This window comes from Lepidochelys kempii, chromosome 13 (genome assembly GCF_965140285.1).
Source record: "Lepidochelys kempii isolate rLepKem1 chromosome 13, rLepKem1.hap1, whole genome shotgun sequence".
In the NCBI taxonomy this organism is placed as follows: domain Eukaryota; kingdom Metazoa; phylum Chordata; order Testudines; family Cheloniidae; genus Lepidochelys; species Lepidochelys kempii.
Window position 1 is genome coordinate 36,124,346 of NC_136392.1, and position 15,725 is coordinate 36,140,070.

The following is a 15,725-nucleotide window of genomic DNA, read 5'->3' on the forward strand; positions in this document are numbered from 1 at the left end:
CAGAGTCCCTTCTGACCTTAAAATATGACTCAAAGACCAAAAAAATATTGACCCAAACTTTTATGCAGTTGCCCTGTTTTATTATTAGATTTGCAAAGGGAAGCATGATGTAATTCCACAGGCATCTACAACAGTTAACATTGCATTTGAATTCAGATTTATTTTTCTCACTCATGCAATCATTGTTTCCCCCTTCCTTCTCCCCTCTCCCCAAATTATCCTCCATCACCTGGAAAAGAAAAATATCAGCCAAAGCATACCATACGAATACTGCTCCCTAAAGGCAGCAGCAGCAAGTATCAGTCCTAAAATTCAGTGAAATCCATGTCTGCCAAAGTTTTAGGGCAGGATTTCCAAAGAAATGTGAAGGAATTAGGTGACTCAACTTCCAATTTAGGTGATTAAATCCCTTTGGTGATTAACTCCAATGTAGGTGTTTAACTCCCTTCAACTCCTTTGAGATATCACCCTAAGTAACCCTCCAAAAGTTTCTGGAAAATCAAAGCATGGAATACAGTGCTCCTAACCCCTAAAGTCCCTTTTAAAAATCTCAATCTTATTTTACAACTGCAAAGATCAAAATTAGCTGATTGGGGAGAGGTGCCAGTCTTCCAGAATCTCCTGCTGTAGGTGACTGATAGAGATCTGTTAATTTTACAGTCTGAAGTCTTGCAAAAGCCAGAAACTTACTGACAGCCCTTCTCGGGGCCTCTTTGACCTCTTTGTTCCTCAGACTGTAGATGAGGGGGTTGACCATGTGGGTCAGGACTGTTTAGAAGACAGAAAATACCTTGTATAAGTCCTTTGAATGGTGGGCAATTGGAACCATGCAGCCAATAATCAGAGTCCCATAAAATGTTGTGACAGTGACAATGTGAGAGGAGCAGGTAGAAAATGCCTTTTGCCTCCCGGTGGTGGAAGGAATTCTCAGGATGGTGTTGATGATGCAAACGTAGGATGCCAATGTGAATAGAAATGGGACTAGTCACCTGACGCAGGAGACCATGAAAATGGTGAGTTCTAGAAACTGGGGAACAGTAGAGGATAGTTTTATGATGGGTGAGGAATCACAAAAGAAATAGTCAATTTCATTGGAGCCACAAAACTTTATTTTAGCCATTAAAATGATTACTATGGTACTGCTCAGAAAGCCACTTGTCCAGGAACAAGCCGCGAGCTGGAAACAAACACTGCCGTTCATCAGAGTGGCATAACAGAGTGGATTGCAGATCACTAGATACCAATCGTAAGACATCACTGCTAGCAGATAGTATTCTGTGGCTGCTAGGATACCAAAACAATAAAATTGTGTCATGCAGCCACTAACAGAAATGGTTCTGTCCCCCGTGAGGAGACTGGCCAGCACCCAGGGCAGGATGCTGGAGGTGTAGCAGATCTCCAAGCAGGACAAGTTCCCCAGGAGGAAGTACATAGGGGTGTGAAGGTGCTGATCAGCCACATCTAGCACAACAATGAGGATATTTTCCAGCCATGGTCACTATGGAGATCACTAGAAACAGGAAGCAGAGAAGAATCTGAAGTTCCGGGAGATTCCCAAATCCCAGGAGGACAAATTCCTCAATGGACGTTTGATTTCTACAGTTTGCATTTGCCCTGGGATGTATCTAGGGGAAATGAAGCAAACTTGTTAATATATTTTAAAGATAAACTCAACTTTTAAGTCAATTCATTGTCGAACTAGATGAAAACTAACAAACTCTGCAATATAAGTTGAATATCGCAGTGAACTGAAATGTCATCAGTTTAATTGCAGAAATGTTCAAAAATCTATGCCCTCTCTTCATAGAATCCCCATCATTAGAGATGGTTAAGAAAAGGTTAGACAAATAGCTCTCAGGGATGGTCCAGGTTTCCTTGGTTTCCAGGTGGCCTGGACTTGAAAACTTCTTGAGCTCCCTTCCAGCCCTACAATTCTATAATTTTCTGTTACTTGATCAAGCCTCCAGGAAAGTGTCCAGGTTGCTTGGTATCAGGACTACTGTGATATGTTATTTAAGGTGTGAGTACCTATCTTCTTCACTAACAGAGCAAAGAAAAACTGTGTGTTTCTGGAAACTCCACTACACTTCAAAAAATCAGAAAACAGCTTCATTTCCCTTTGGATTAGGACTGATTAAGATTTTGTAATGGAATACTGGGGTTTGGAGTAACTGAAAGTCTTCATGGAAAGTATATGATTTTCACCAAATTTCGTCTGAAATCTGTAAACCCCAAACGTTTTTTTTTTTTTTTTTTTTTTTTAAATATGAACATGTTTCAGTTTTGAGCAGCCTTTGGCTGAAAATATTTAGTACATTGACAAATAGGTTTGCATTCAGTTGCTGAAAATCCCAGAACATCCACTCTCCACCAAAGAAACAATTTTCAGGTTTTGGCTTTTTCAATGAAAAATGAAAAAATTTCCATGGGGATGGAGGATTAAACCCATCCAATGGGAGTCCTGATATATTAGAGAACAAAGGGGCTGCTAAAATGAGATTACACTTCTGATGCCAGGAATTAATATCACAGCACAGCCCAAGTAAAATAAAATAAAATACAGTCTAATCTGGTTCGCTGATGTTTCACTTTTTAACCTGACAAGGAAGTGTTCTTCAAATGCAGGGTTTCCACAGGATACATCGCTATCAGAGGCACAGCTGGAATTGCAGAAAATATTATAACAGATCATACAAATGTTCTGTTCTTTCTAAAATTCAGCCACAGAATTAGCTCTGATGGGGATACCTGATGTGAACACCATGAAACACAAAGATATGTTTGGTTGCACTGGTGGGAAAAATATTGTTGTTTATTTTATTCATTGTCCAGATCATCTTGTGTTTACAAAAATTTCTTAAAGCAGCTGATCTCTCTCTCTCTCTCTCTCTCTCTCTCTCTCTCTCTCTCTCTCTCTCTCTCTCAGTTTCAATATGCACAACATTTTATTAGCCCAGCACAAATGCATATTAGTAAAAATAATATCAATGGCGTCTAATTTGCTTTCAAGACTGAAATTGTATCAGTCTAAAATAATATTTTGACAGACCTTCCAGTCAAAACATCCAGACGGAAAGCACTGAATTCTATATAGGTATATGAGCCTTGCTCTCTCCTTCCTTTGCAAAGGGATTTAAAAGCTGTGGGGGGAAATTCCAGACTGGATGTTTCTATTCTCCAGCAGCAATGGTAATATTTTTGCATCTACTTTACACTCAAATTTTTAAATAGCCCAATGGACTTAGGAACCTTAGTACTATTGACTGTCAATAAGACTTAGGCGAAGGGCCAGAGTTTTAAAGGTATTGAGGTATTATAAAGGTATTTTAAATCAATAGATGTTAGGGATATAGGTGCTTTTGAAAACCACACTAGGCACCCTACATACCCTTAAAATGTGTGTCTGAGTGCCTAGGTGACTTTTGAAAATGGGATTTAGAATGTTAAGCTGCTTAGGGGTGCTTTTGAAAATTTTACCCCTAATTCCCATTTAATTTCTGTAGCAGTAGCGAGCCTAAATTCTTTAGGGCCCCATTTGAGAATCCCATGTTACGGCTTATAATGAAATTTCCTCTGCATCTTAATAATTATAAATGATTCCGTAACGAGCAATCACTAATAAGATAAATAAAAAGCCCCTGAACATTTAAACTAAAAGCCTAGAGATAAAACTAGTAAAGTTTCTTTTAAAAAACAAAACTCTAGAAGCCTATAGAATTCAATAGAGAAAAAAATAATTGCTTTAAAGTTTTTAAACCAACCTAAACGATATAAAATCTTTGCTAGGCTGGTTTAAAAATTACTCAGAGAAGTTATCATTGTCTATTCAGTGTCTTTAGCATTATCCCGTTAGGATAATGACTTTAATCATGTTCTGAAGTCCTGTTGGAGTTAATGGGTGAAATCTTAGCAAAACTCCTCTTGATTTAAATAGTCACTGAATTTGCTTAGAAAGGACTTAAAGCACATTTTTAAAGTTAAGCACATCCTTAAAGTCTATCCTGAGTTGGAGCCATAAAACATTCCCTTTTCCCTCAAAATGATTTATTAAAATCAACAATTAATTCATTTTCTCAGCAATCATATATGACAGACATTTTACTGTAGCAAGCACTGGATGAAAAATGTTGAAAGGGAAACATCAAAGTTGTCCATGAAAATATGGAATTTTGGAAAACTGGATAACCAAAATGTTTTCATTTTTTGGTATTCAGTGAAAGAATGAAAGAAAACCCCAAACTTAAACACACTGAAAAATACTTTTTGTTAAATAAATTTGGGGGAAAAATTAAAAAAAAACAATTTTAGTGAAATTTTCATTTTTGAAAAAAAGTAATTTGAAATGAAACAAATGTTGAGCAAGGATATAATGTATTCAAAACACTGAGTGAAGGCCATGTAAAAGTGGTGATATTTTATTTTGGTTTATTTTATCATATTATGTATACACATTATTATACATTAATTTTTATTTTATATCAATTATTTTTATTTAAAAAGTTAAACTGACATATATACACACATAGCAAAGTTCTGATTTCAGTTAACAAAAAATAGCCATTTTTAAAGGTATTAACGTGCATAGGGGGATTTTCAGAAACACCCTAAGGCACCAAAAACTAAAGAAAAACTAGAGAATGCTGTTGAAAAATCCAACTAGGCTCCCGATACCTTTTTAAAATCACTCCCAAAATGACCTCAAAAGTAATCACATCGGTTTCCATCTCCAAATCTGATGAACAGACATTAACAGACATTAAACTTTAGAAAATGACAGAGGAAGTTTTCCACCTCTAAGATGAGGCACCAGTCGGGGGATGAAGGGGGCAGCTTGAATTGCAGACATCAACCTTTGGACTCTGGATTCTTGCATCAGGATATGGTCCAACAAGACTATTTTCTATCCTGATTCCTTTAACCTACCTAACTCAGAATCTATATATGGAAGGAGACCCTACCCATAATGCCTGGTTTTACTGCCTTAATTGTATCATTTTGTCCTGCATCCATTCCCACACAATGTTAATGTCTCTTTGGATGCATTGTTCATCCCCCATACGAGAAGGGTAGCAAGTACCATTGGCCCGCGATGGGCACTTGAGATGAGAGGGAAGGGAAAGGGACTAGCTCATTTATGATCCCAGACGGAATAAACACCCGTGTTCCTTCCATGTGACGAAACTGCTGCTACTTCCCTCCGTGGTCGTTCCACCCCCCATGGAGCAGCAACCGACAACGCCAACACATGTCGCCCTCAGAGGAAAACTAGACACCTATTCTGAATCTCAAAGGAAAAGAAATGAAGAGAGGTAAATAAATAAATAAATAAAAAAGATGTGAACTTTGAAACTGAAATGTGGTGGGTGAGAGACCATGGGACCTGACCCGTGCGCCCAATCACAGCTGAGGAGCTTCTCAGCAGTCCGTCCCCACCCTGCCCCCCGCCCCCGCACTGTGTGTGTGTGGACAGTTTTAACAATCCCCCCCCCCACCCCTATCGGGTACGAGTTGGGGTAGACCCAGTCAGTCCTTTCCAGATGCCTGACTGGGCCTTGTTCACCTGCTGAGGGTGAGACTGATCACCAGGTTTAGGTTCAGGAAGGAATTTTCCAGAGGCCAGACTTTCTCAGGACCCCCTGCTGTTATCATATGGGCATGTCTCAGCTGCTCCTCCTATATGGGGGATGTATGATCGCTATAAGGGTGACCAGATAGCAAGTGTGAAAAATCGGGAGGGGTGGGGGGTAATAAGAGCCTCTATATAAGAAAAAGACACAAAAATCGGGCCTGTCCCTATAAAATCAGGCCATCTGGTCAACCCCAATCATCACAGGGGCAAGGGCTTCTTCAGCAAACCCCCCTCTCTCTGTGCCCCATGCGGACGGGGCTGGACAGCAGTCTCACTCCGGCCATGCGGCCACCCCAGTCTGGGAGTGAGGGGCGGCGCCCACCCGTGGCTTCTGGACCCACAGACAAAGCTCGGGGGGAACCAGTCCCATTTATACTTGCTGGACACAAGGCTCTTGCTCTTGTTGTACAGGAGGCTATATGCGACCCCCCTGTTATACACTGAGCAATGAGGGCTCCCCTCCGTGTGGGCAGAGGCGAGACCCTGCGCTCCAGGGACGAGGTAGCTGGTGTACAGACCCCGCCGGAGCGGGGCGTGTCGGCAGGCGCCACTCTGCCTTGGACGGGGGTCATCTCCGCTTGAGCAAGCGAGACTCCCCGCAACCTCCAGGCACCTCTTCCGTCAGTGGACGGTGACCCTGACTCCGGGAGAGACCCCCGGGAGAGCGAGAGAGAGACGGGGTGTCCCTCGGCTGGGCCCCCTGGGGCGAGATTCAGCCCAGCCGCAGCGGGGTACACAAGGTAATAGGTGGAGAGGGGAGGGAGGGAGCGAGCCAGGCTGGAGGGCCTCCGGGCTCCGCTCCCCTCTCTGCACCTGCCTGAGTCCCCCCACTCAGGGCTTTTCCCAGCGTGTACCCAGCTCACACAACCTTGTGTCACGGCTCCGGGCCAAGCCTTCGGAATGAGCCAAGTGAAAAGGGCAACGCGGCCCCTGGCCGGGCTGGGCGGGGAATCGCCCCGCCCTCCTGGAACTGCCTCCGGGGACGCCGCGCGGATCGCAGCTCATGGAGACTTCCAGAGCCGGGCCCCGTTGCGCTCGCAGCAGGAAGGGGACAGAAACACCTGCCTTTAACGTTCCGTTTCATCTGATTGGTGACCACAGAGACTGAAACACCATCGCCACACGGGGCTGGTTACCGGAGGGCCTCTGACACCGACGCTATGCTCGCACTTCCGTCCGCAAAACCTGGCTACGGGAGCGCTCCGCTCAGCGGCGGGCTCCGCTACGCTGCTGTCAACTCGTCAGTGCGGACACGGCCTCAGGTTTGTTTCAGAGAGACAAGGCGGGTCCGGGCATATCTGTTACTGGTCCCACTGCCCTTGGTGAGAGAGACAAACTTCCAGCTTACACAGAGCCCTTCAAGTTTTATTTCGACATTTTAAAAACTACGCCTTTCAAAAACCTTATTTATAAACCTTAACTATCGTCTGTGCACCTACTCAAAATCGCTAAAAATCCACCCAAAATATTTCTTTTTTTCCAGATTGTATTAAACTGTTTTTCATTTCTGTAAGAAAACATAGGTAATTGTTGTTTTGAGTCAATCCTGATTAGATTTAAGGATCGTTTCGTTTAGATTTAACGCTGGTCGGTTGCCTAACTGGACATTTCTTACTGGAACAAACGTGGCTTTCTTTTCAATGTAATCTTAGCTCAGCTTTTCAGTGTCTGCAGTGCTTGGTTTTAGGTTAATTACAATGTCCCTCTACTGTTTGCGACTCTTATGAACTGCCCGAGAACTTACAAGTAAATACAGTAATGTGTTACAGTTGATTTTTAATGAGTACTTTAAAGAAATGTAGCATCTGTATCAGAGAACCTCCGATACCCATCCGAGTGTGATGATGGTGTTTTAGTGTCTGAGGTTCCCGCCGGGCTTTGCCTGTGGGGTTCGGAAGCCGGGGCGGCGCCGCCCCTCACTCCCAGGGCTGGGGTGGCCCCCATGGCCGGAGTCAGACTGCTGTCTAGCCCCGTTCCTGAGGGGTAGAGCGAAATGAATGGGGAGGGGGCCCAGAAGCTCCTAAAGTGTAACTGGGAGCACAGGTCTCATTGACTCATACCAGCACATTTCGTTTCCATTTTTATTTTTAAATTACACTTTTAAACTTCTATGGTTACTTTTTTTTTAAAAATACAATGAAATTGACATATACACATGGCAAGTTCTGATTTCAATCAACATTATTTTCTGTAATAAAAATGTTCCAAATGGAAATTTTTAATCTGCTTTAATTTCCATTAATATCTGAATCAATGTGATTACATAGGTTCTGGATTCAGGGGTGCGTGAGGCAGTGACCTTGTGGTTAGGGTTTAGAGGGATCGATTAGGGGTTGTGGTGTTCTTGGGGGCTGGAGGTTTAGAGGATCAGAGAGCATCCTTTACCTGGACCACCAAATGGGTGGGCCTGAATGCTAGTGAACATCAGGCTTCTGGTAACTTTTTCTGGTAACTAGTACCTCCTCCCCATCTCCCTTCCCAGCCCCTCTCAGACAGTTCTACCCAACACAAACAATAGGGTGTAGCTGTCTAGGGTAAAGGATCTAAGGTAATACAGTGGTAGATAGATTAGATTAGATTAGATTAGATTAATGACAAATAATACCTAGCACTGGAGGACCAAATTTCATCAAAAGCTGGGAAAAATTCCAGAGACCAAAACAGTAAGTTTGCTATTTAAATTAAATATGTTAGGGTATTAATATAGAGAGCAAATTTAAGCATATAATTGTTAGGATATAGATATTCAGGCCTGTCGGTAAAGGCCTGTACTCAAAGAATTTAGGTGTATTCTTATCACTTGGCTAGTTATACAGGTATACAAGAAAGAATCAAAATCACTGTCTGCCGGTGCAGGGTCCTTCTCTTACTGTGACAGTCTGAGGCCCTGTTCTTAGGCCAAGGCCTTTGGCTAAGCAGCAGAGGCAGCCGTAAGCTGGGAAGCGAACGGTCACAGCCTCACATTCCAAACTAGTCACACTGAAAGAAGGTGCTATTCGGCTGTTAGGAATACAATCCTGTCCTAATAGTGCCCATCGCCTCCAGAGAAAGGGAAGTGCCTAGAAAATGTAAAAGGAAACTTAGTTTGATAGCATCCTGTCTGGCAAGAACTCACTTCTCACTAGCTGGGATGTGAAATCCTCACTTCTGTATTGTTTTGTCATTATAGTTCCCACTTTGCTATTGTTTGCCTGCATAATCTCTGTCTGGTTCTGTGATTGTTCCTGTCTGCTGTATAATTAATTTTGCTGGGTGTAAACTAATTAAGGTGGTGGGATATAATTGGTTACATAATCATGTTACAATATGTTAGGATTGGTTGGTTAAATTTCAGGAAAATGATTGGTTAAGGTATAGCAAAGCCGAACTTAAGTTTTACTATATAGTCTGCAGTCAATCAGGAAGTGAGGGGGTGGGTGTGTGGGTGGGGGAGATGGGAACAGGGAATGGGGGTAAGGAAATTGGAATCATGTTTTGCGAAAGGGGGAAATGGGAACAGGGAATGGGGGTAAGGAAGTTGGAATCATGTTTTGCTAAAGGGGGAAATGGGAACAGGGAATGGGGGTGGGGAAATTGAAATCATGTTTGGCTAAGGGTAGGAATGGGAACAGGGACACAGGTGTAAGACTCTGTGGTGTCAGAGTTGGGAAGGGGGACACTAAGGAAGGAAACTGGATTCATGCTTGCTGGAAGTTCACCCCAATAAACATCGAATTGTTTGCACCTTTGGACTTTGGGTATTGTTGCTCTCTGTTCATGCGAGAAGGACCAGAGAAGTAAGTGAGTGAAGGAATAAGTCCCCTAACAATAATTATGAATTACAATTGCAACATTTGCTATCTATTCAATCAGCATCTAGAGCCTGGCAGGTTTTTTTTTTTTTTTTTAGCAGAAAAAATGACTGTTCAGAGAAGTCCAGAAAAAATCCCATATATTTTGGTTTTGGCAACAAAGAACCAAACATTTTTAGCTAAAAACTGCTGAAAACTTTACATTTTCAGCTGAAATTCTCCACAAAAGAAGGAAGGAAACAAACAATAAAACCTTTCTCTTTTCCAAGAGAAAGAGAGATGCTAGTGGTGATGATGATGGCCTCCACTACAGCCAGGATTGACGCTGTGGCGATCGATTCACCGGGGGTCAATTTAGCGGGTCTACTGAAGACCCACTAAATCAACTGCCGATCGCTCAGAAATCAACTCCGGTACTCCACCGGAATGAGTAAGGGCAGGTCTACACTACGTCAGGGACTGAAGCTCTGAGACTGATCCACTGGTGGTCGATTTAGCGAGTCTAGTAAAGATCCGCCAAATCAAGTGCAGATTGCTCTCCAGTCGATTCCTGTACTCTACCCCCGATGAGAAGAGTAAGGTAAGTCGACTGGAGATTTTCAGTCAGTAGCTGGAGTTGCGTAGCGTAGGTCGACTTACCGCAGTAGTGTAGACATAGCCTAAGAGGAGTTGATGGGACAGTTTCTCCCATCAACCCAGGGCAGTGTGGATCCTGTGGTAAGTAGATCTAAGCTATGTTGACTTGAGTTATGCTACTAATGTAACTCAAATTGCGTCGCTTGGATCAGCTTTTCCCCCTCGTGCCGATCTGCCCTGAGACTTACTATGAAAAAAGTACCAGGAAAAAGAGTCAGGAAGACTCCGTGAGAATTTATTCTTTAATTCAGTTTTTTGGTCAAACCTTGGTGGTAAATATTTATATGTGTATAGGGTGTTACCGTGTGTGGCAAGGGAGGCCCATGTGACACTATTTAGGCTGAGATTGGCAAAGTTGCCTAGTGCTTTTGGGTGCTCATTTCCTGTTCGTTTTAATTCATTCATTTCTTTTTATTTGGGTGGGGGAGGGAAATCAGGTCTTATGAGCTTTGAAAATTTTGGCCAGACATTTTCTGTTAGCATTTTATATATATGTATCGATGTCTATATTGATGTCAGTATCAATATAGAAATAGATATGTTAATGTTGCCTTCACCATGCAAAGATGGATGAATAGGCAGGACATTTTACATGGCAGGACACTGGGACTCCCAACCCTCCACAGACTTTCATGTTTTGTGTACCCAGCTACAGATCTGCAGAGAATACTACCTAATCAAAGCTCTTCAGTCACAGCAGCGGCAACATTGTTTACCTACTTTTCAGAGGCATAATTGACAAGAGATGATCCTAATCACTGGAGAATTAATGTCATTGGCATCAGTGGTGTGTGGAAGAGACCCAGAAGCACTCAAAAGATATTAAGCTCCTTGCAGAATTTGAGCCCCAGTGTTCATGTACGGATGACTGAAGCAGAGTGCTCTACTGAAACGTTTGTCTTTTCAAAAAGAATGTCTCTTACAGTATCAAGTTTTGTATAAAGAAATGTGCATTAATTGTATGAAAGATGAATGCTCAAAATGTAGCAGAGTCACAGAAAGAAAGAAAGAAAGAAAGAAAGAAAGAAAGAAAGAAAGAAAGAAAGAAAGAAAGAAAGAAAGAAAGACCTGTCCCCATACACATCTATCTATCTATCTATCTATCTATCTATCTATCTATCTATCTATCTTTGAACCCTTCTGTGTTTTTTCAGACCTTCTTGACATGTGTATCTTCTTTTAATTCTATTTCATATAATAATGGAATTACTCCTCATTTTAATCTGGTCTATGGAATTATTCAGATCAGTCAATTATTCACATTCATCAACATTCCCAGTGATTCCGGAGAAGAAGAAGCATGATAAGACATAGTTTTGACACAGCACATAGAATATTCCTAGCCTGTTAAAGACCATTCTTCCCCACCACCCCGGTGAGGTGGCCGGAGTATGGTGCAGAGAAGCTCATGTTTGCCACTTCAAAATCCCATGATTTAATTGAAACAGAAATGGTGGAAATGTTTTACCTTTAAATCTGTTCTAAGTGAGGCGGATTTTCAGATACTGCCCCTTTTCCCAGTGATTCAGAGACCAGGATACTGGTTCTGCAGTTTATCTTCTACCATCATCTGCTTCACGTTCTTTAACAGTGCCAGGAAAGAGATCTACTCCGAGTGTTCTATATGGTGCTATTTGCCTTGTGCCCAGTTCCTACAAGAGAGACCCTCTCAAGATTTCGCTTTTATCCTTTCTGTGGGAAGGCGACATCTCCCTTGATGCTTACATTGATTAATGAGAAGGAAAACTCAATAACATGCTAGCACTGTCGACGGTACAAACACCAGAGTGAATGGAGGCAAATTTCTATCCTCCAAGGAAATGGCCTTCCTTACTACATGCAGGTGATGAGGTCACTGGTCACCTCCAATTATGGTGCCACAGTCCAAGAAGAGATGCTTACAAGAAACCTATTGCAGATTTTCCCACCCAATCGCTGTTTAGGAGACTCTTTAAAAAAACAGAGTGGAGTCCCTCACCCATGTCTTCAGGGTGGCCAGAGAAAGGGAGGGTGTGACACCTGTTCATGTACTCAGTGTACAGTTCATGGTTGGGATTTTCCGAGATGCCGCTGACTTTCAAGTGGACCTGTGCTCTTAAATCATGTAGACACTCGTGAAAAGCCTAGCCTCAGGTCCCAGACTGCTATGGAGACACAAATGTCTACACACACACATCTTAGTGACTTCACATTTTTCGTTATCTAGGCTCTAATATGCCCATCAATGTGGCATCAGGGAGTGTCACACACATTCATGGATTTATTCTCCCAGCATCCAAGTGCATCATTATGCACAAGGGAAACTGAGGCAAGGGGAGATTCAACAGCATCTCCAAGACACACAGTGAATGTGTGAGAGAGCCAAGTAGAGTCTTAGACTCACAGACTTTAAGGCCAGAAGAGATCATCATGATCATCTAGTCTGACCTCCTGCACATCACAGACCAGAGAAGCTCAGCAGCCCACTCCTGTAAGAGGCCCATAACCTCTGGCTAAGTTACTAAAGTCTTCAAATCATGATTTAAAGATTTCAAGTTACACAGAATCCACCATTTACTCCAGTTAAAACCAGCAAGTGACTGACAAAAAGTCAGAGTAGATGATCACAACCGTCCTTTCTAGCCCCGGAATCTATACATTTATAAGTATCAGAGGGGTGGGCTGTGTTAGTCTGGATCTGTAAAAGCAGCAAAGAGTCCTGTGACACCTTATAGACTAACAGATGTATTGGAGCATAAGCTTTCGTGGGTGAATACCCACTTCATCGGTAAATTTTTATAAATTTATAAATTGGTAATTTATAAATCTGTAAGTTATTGGCCTCAACACAGGGGTAACTGGGTGAAATTTAGTGGCCTGTTATTTACCGGTTCTTTAGAAAGTCTTCCTAGTTTCTTTGGAAATCTCAGTCACAATGGGTCTATCTATAAACTGCTGGAAAGAATTTCCCCTACCAGAAGGCTTTGATTCAAATGAAAAGTAGCATATATAGAGACTAAGTAAGCCAGTGTTGAATCAGGCCCACAATGTTGAAATATGCCTTAAAAGAAAGAGTCCAGAGTTTCTGTGAATCAGTGCATCTCCACTGACCAGCTCAGTAAATCTAGGGTAATCAGAGACTCTGAAAAGTCCAGATAGGAGGGAGTGGGAAACATAGATGGCTGGTCACGTTCTTTGGCCTGTGTCATGAAGACTAGATCAGAGTCCCTTCTGACCTTAAAATATGACTCAAAGACCAAAAAAATATTGACCCAAACTTTTATGCAGTTGCCCTGTTTTATTATTAGATTTGCAAAGGGAAGCATGATGTAATTCCACAGGCATCTACAACAGTTAACATTGCATTTGAATTCAGATTTATTTTTCTCACTCATGCAATCATTGTTTCCCCCTTCCTTCTCCCCTCTCCCCAAATTATCCTCCATCACCTGGAAAAGAAAAATATCAGCCAAAGCATACCATACGAATACTGCTCCCTAAAGGCAGCAGCAGCAAGTATCAGTCCTAAAATTCAGTGAAATCCATGTCTGCCAAAGTTTTAGGGCAGGATTTCCAAAGAAATGTGAAGGAATTAGGTGACTCAACTTCCAATTTAGGTGATTAAATCCCTTTGGTGATTAACTCCAATGTAGGTGTTTAACTCCCTTCAACTCCTTTGAGATATCACCCTAAGTAACCCTCCAAAAGTTTCTGGAAAATCAAAGCATGGAATACAGTGCTCCTAACCCCTAAAGTCCCTTTTAAAAATCTCAATCTTATTTTACAACTGCAAAGATCAAAATTAGCTGATTGGGGAGAGGTGCCAGTCTTCCAGAATCTCCTGCTGTAGGTGACTGATAGAGATCTGTTAATTTTACAGTCTGAAGTCTTGCAAAAGCCAGAAACTTACTGACAGCCCTTCTCGGGGCCTCTTTGACCTCTTTGTTCCTCAGACTGTAGATGAGGGGGTTGACCATGTGGGTCAGGACTGTTTAGAAGACAGAAAATACCTTGTATAAGTCCTTTGAATGGTGGGCAATTGGAACCATGCAGCCAATAATCAGAGTCCCATAAAATGTTGTGACAGTGACAATGTGAGAGGAGCAGGTAGAAAATGCCTTTTGCCTCCCGGTGGTGGAAGGAATTCTCAGGATGGTGTTGATGATGCAAACGTAGGATGCCAATGTGAATAGAAATGGGACTAGTCACCTGACGCAGGAGACCATGAAAATGGTGAGTTCTAGAAACTGGGGAACAGTAGAGGATAGTTTTATGATGGGTGAGGAATCACAAAAGAAATAGTCAATTTCATTGGAGCCACAAAACTTTATTTTAGCCATTAAAATGATTACTATGGTACTGCTCAGAAAGCCACTTGTCCAGGAACAAGCCGCGAGCTGGAAACAAACACTGCCGTTCATCAGAGTGGCATAACAGAGTGGATTGCAGATCACTAGATACCAATCGTAAGACATCACTGCTAGCAGATAGTATTCTGTGGCTGCTAGGATACCAAAACAATAAAATTGTGTCATGCAGCCACTAACAGAAATGGTTCTGTCCCCCGTGAGGAGACTGGCCAGCACCCAGGGCAGGATGCTGGAGGTGTAGCAGATCTCCAAGCAGGACAAGTTCCCCAGGAGGAAGTACATAGGGGTGTGAAGGTGCTGATCAGCCACATCTAGCACAACAATGAGGATATTTTCCAGCCATGGTCACTATGGAGATCACTAGAAACAGGAAGCAGAGAAGAATCTGAAGTTCCGGGAGATTCCCAAATCCCAGGAGGACAAATTCCTCAATGGACGTTTGATTTCTACAGTTAGCATTTGCCCTGGGATGTATCTAGGGGAAATGAAGCAAACTTGTTAATATATTTTAAAGATAAACTCAACTTTTAAGTCAATTCATTGTCGAACTAGATGAAAACTAACAAACTCTGCAATATAAGTTGAATATCGCAGTGAACTGAAATGTCATCAGTTTAATTGCAGAAATGTTCAAAAATCTATGCCCTCTCTTCATAGAATCCCCATCATTAGAGATGGTTAAGAAAAGGTTAGACAAATAGCTCTCAGGGATGGTCCAGGTTTCCTTGGTTTCCAGGTGGCCTGGACTTGAAAACTTCTTGAGCTCCCTTCCAGCCCTACAATTCTATAATTTTCTGTTACTTGATCAAGCCTCCAGGAAAGTGTCCAGGTTGCTTGGTATCAGGACTACTGTGATATGTTATTTAAGGTGTGAGTACCTATCTTCTTCACTAACAGAGCAAAGAAAAACTGTGTGTTTCTGGAAACTCCACTACACTTCAAAAAATCAGAAAACAGCTTCATTTCCCTTTGGATTAGGACTGATTAAGATTTTGTAATGGAATACTGGGGTTTGGAGTAACTGAAAGTCTTCATGGAAAGTATATGATTTTCACCAAATTTCGTCTGAAATCTGTAAACCCCAAACGTTTTTTTTTTTGTTTTTTTTTTAAAATATGAACATGTTTCAGTTTTGAGCAGCCTTTGGCTGAAAATATTTAGTACATTGACAAATAGGTTTGCATTCAGTTGCTGAAAATCCCAGAACATCCACTCTCCACCAAAGAAACAATTTTCAGGTTTTGGCTTTTTCAATGAAAAATGAAAAAATTTCCATGGGGATGGAGGATTAAACCCATCCAATGGGAGTCCTGATATATT

At 42.0% G+C, this 15,725-nt stretch overlaps 1 protein-coding gene and 2 pseudogenes across 3 annotated transcripts in view; 1 reads left to right on the plus strand and 2 right to left on the minus strand.

Moving 5' to 3' along the window:
* Positions 1-77: 77 nt before the first annotated feature.
* Positions 78-6,964, minus strand: LOC144929196 (olfactory receptor 11L1-like; annotated as a pseudogene).
* The window catches only part of LOC140896733 (zinc finger and SCAN domain-containing protein 29-like), a 22,859-nt gene continuing 12,666 nt past the window's right edge, over positions 5,533-15,725 (plus strand). The window contains exons 1-2 of one of the 3 annotated variants that reach the window (XR_013634511.1): positions 5,533-6,891; positions 10,683-11,173. Coding sequence is in view for 1 of the 3 variants with exons in the window: in XM_073308781.2 (XP_073164882.2) it covers positions 6,790-6,891 (102 nt within the window). In the remaining 2 variants the exon portion in view is untranslated. Of the gene's footprint in view, positions 6,892-10,682; positions 11,174-15,725 lie in introns of those variants that run through there. The other 2 variants (XR_013634510.1, XM_073308781.2) reach the window with 2 other exon arrangements.
* On the minus strand, positions 13,333-15,486 carry LOC140896627 (olfactory receptor 11L1-like; annotated as a pseudogene).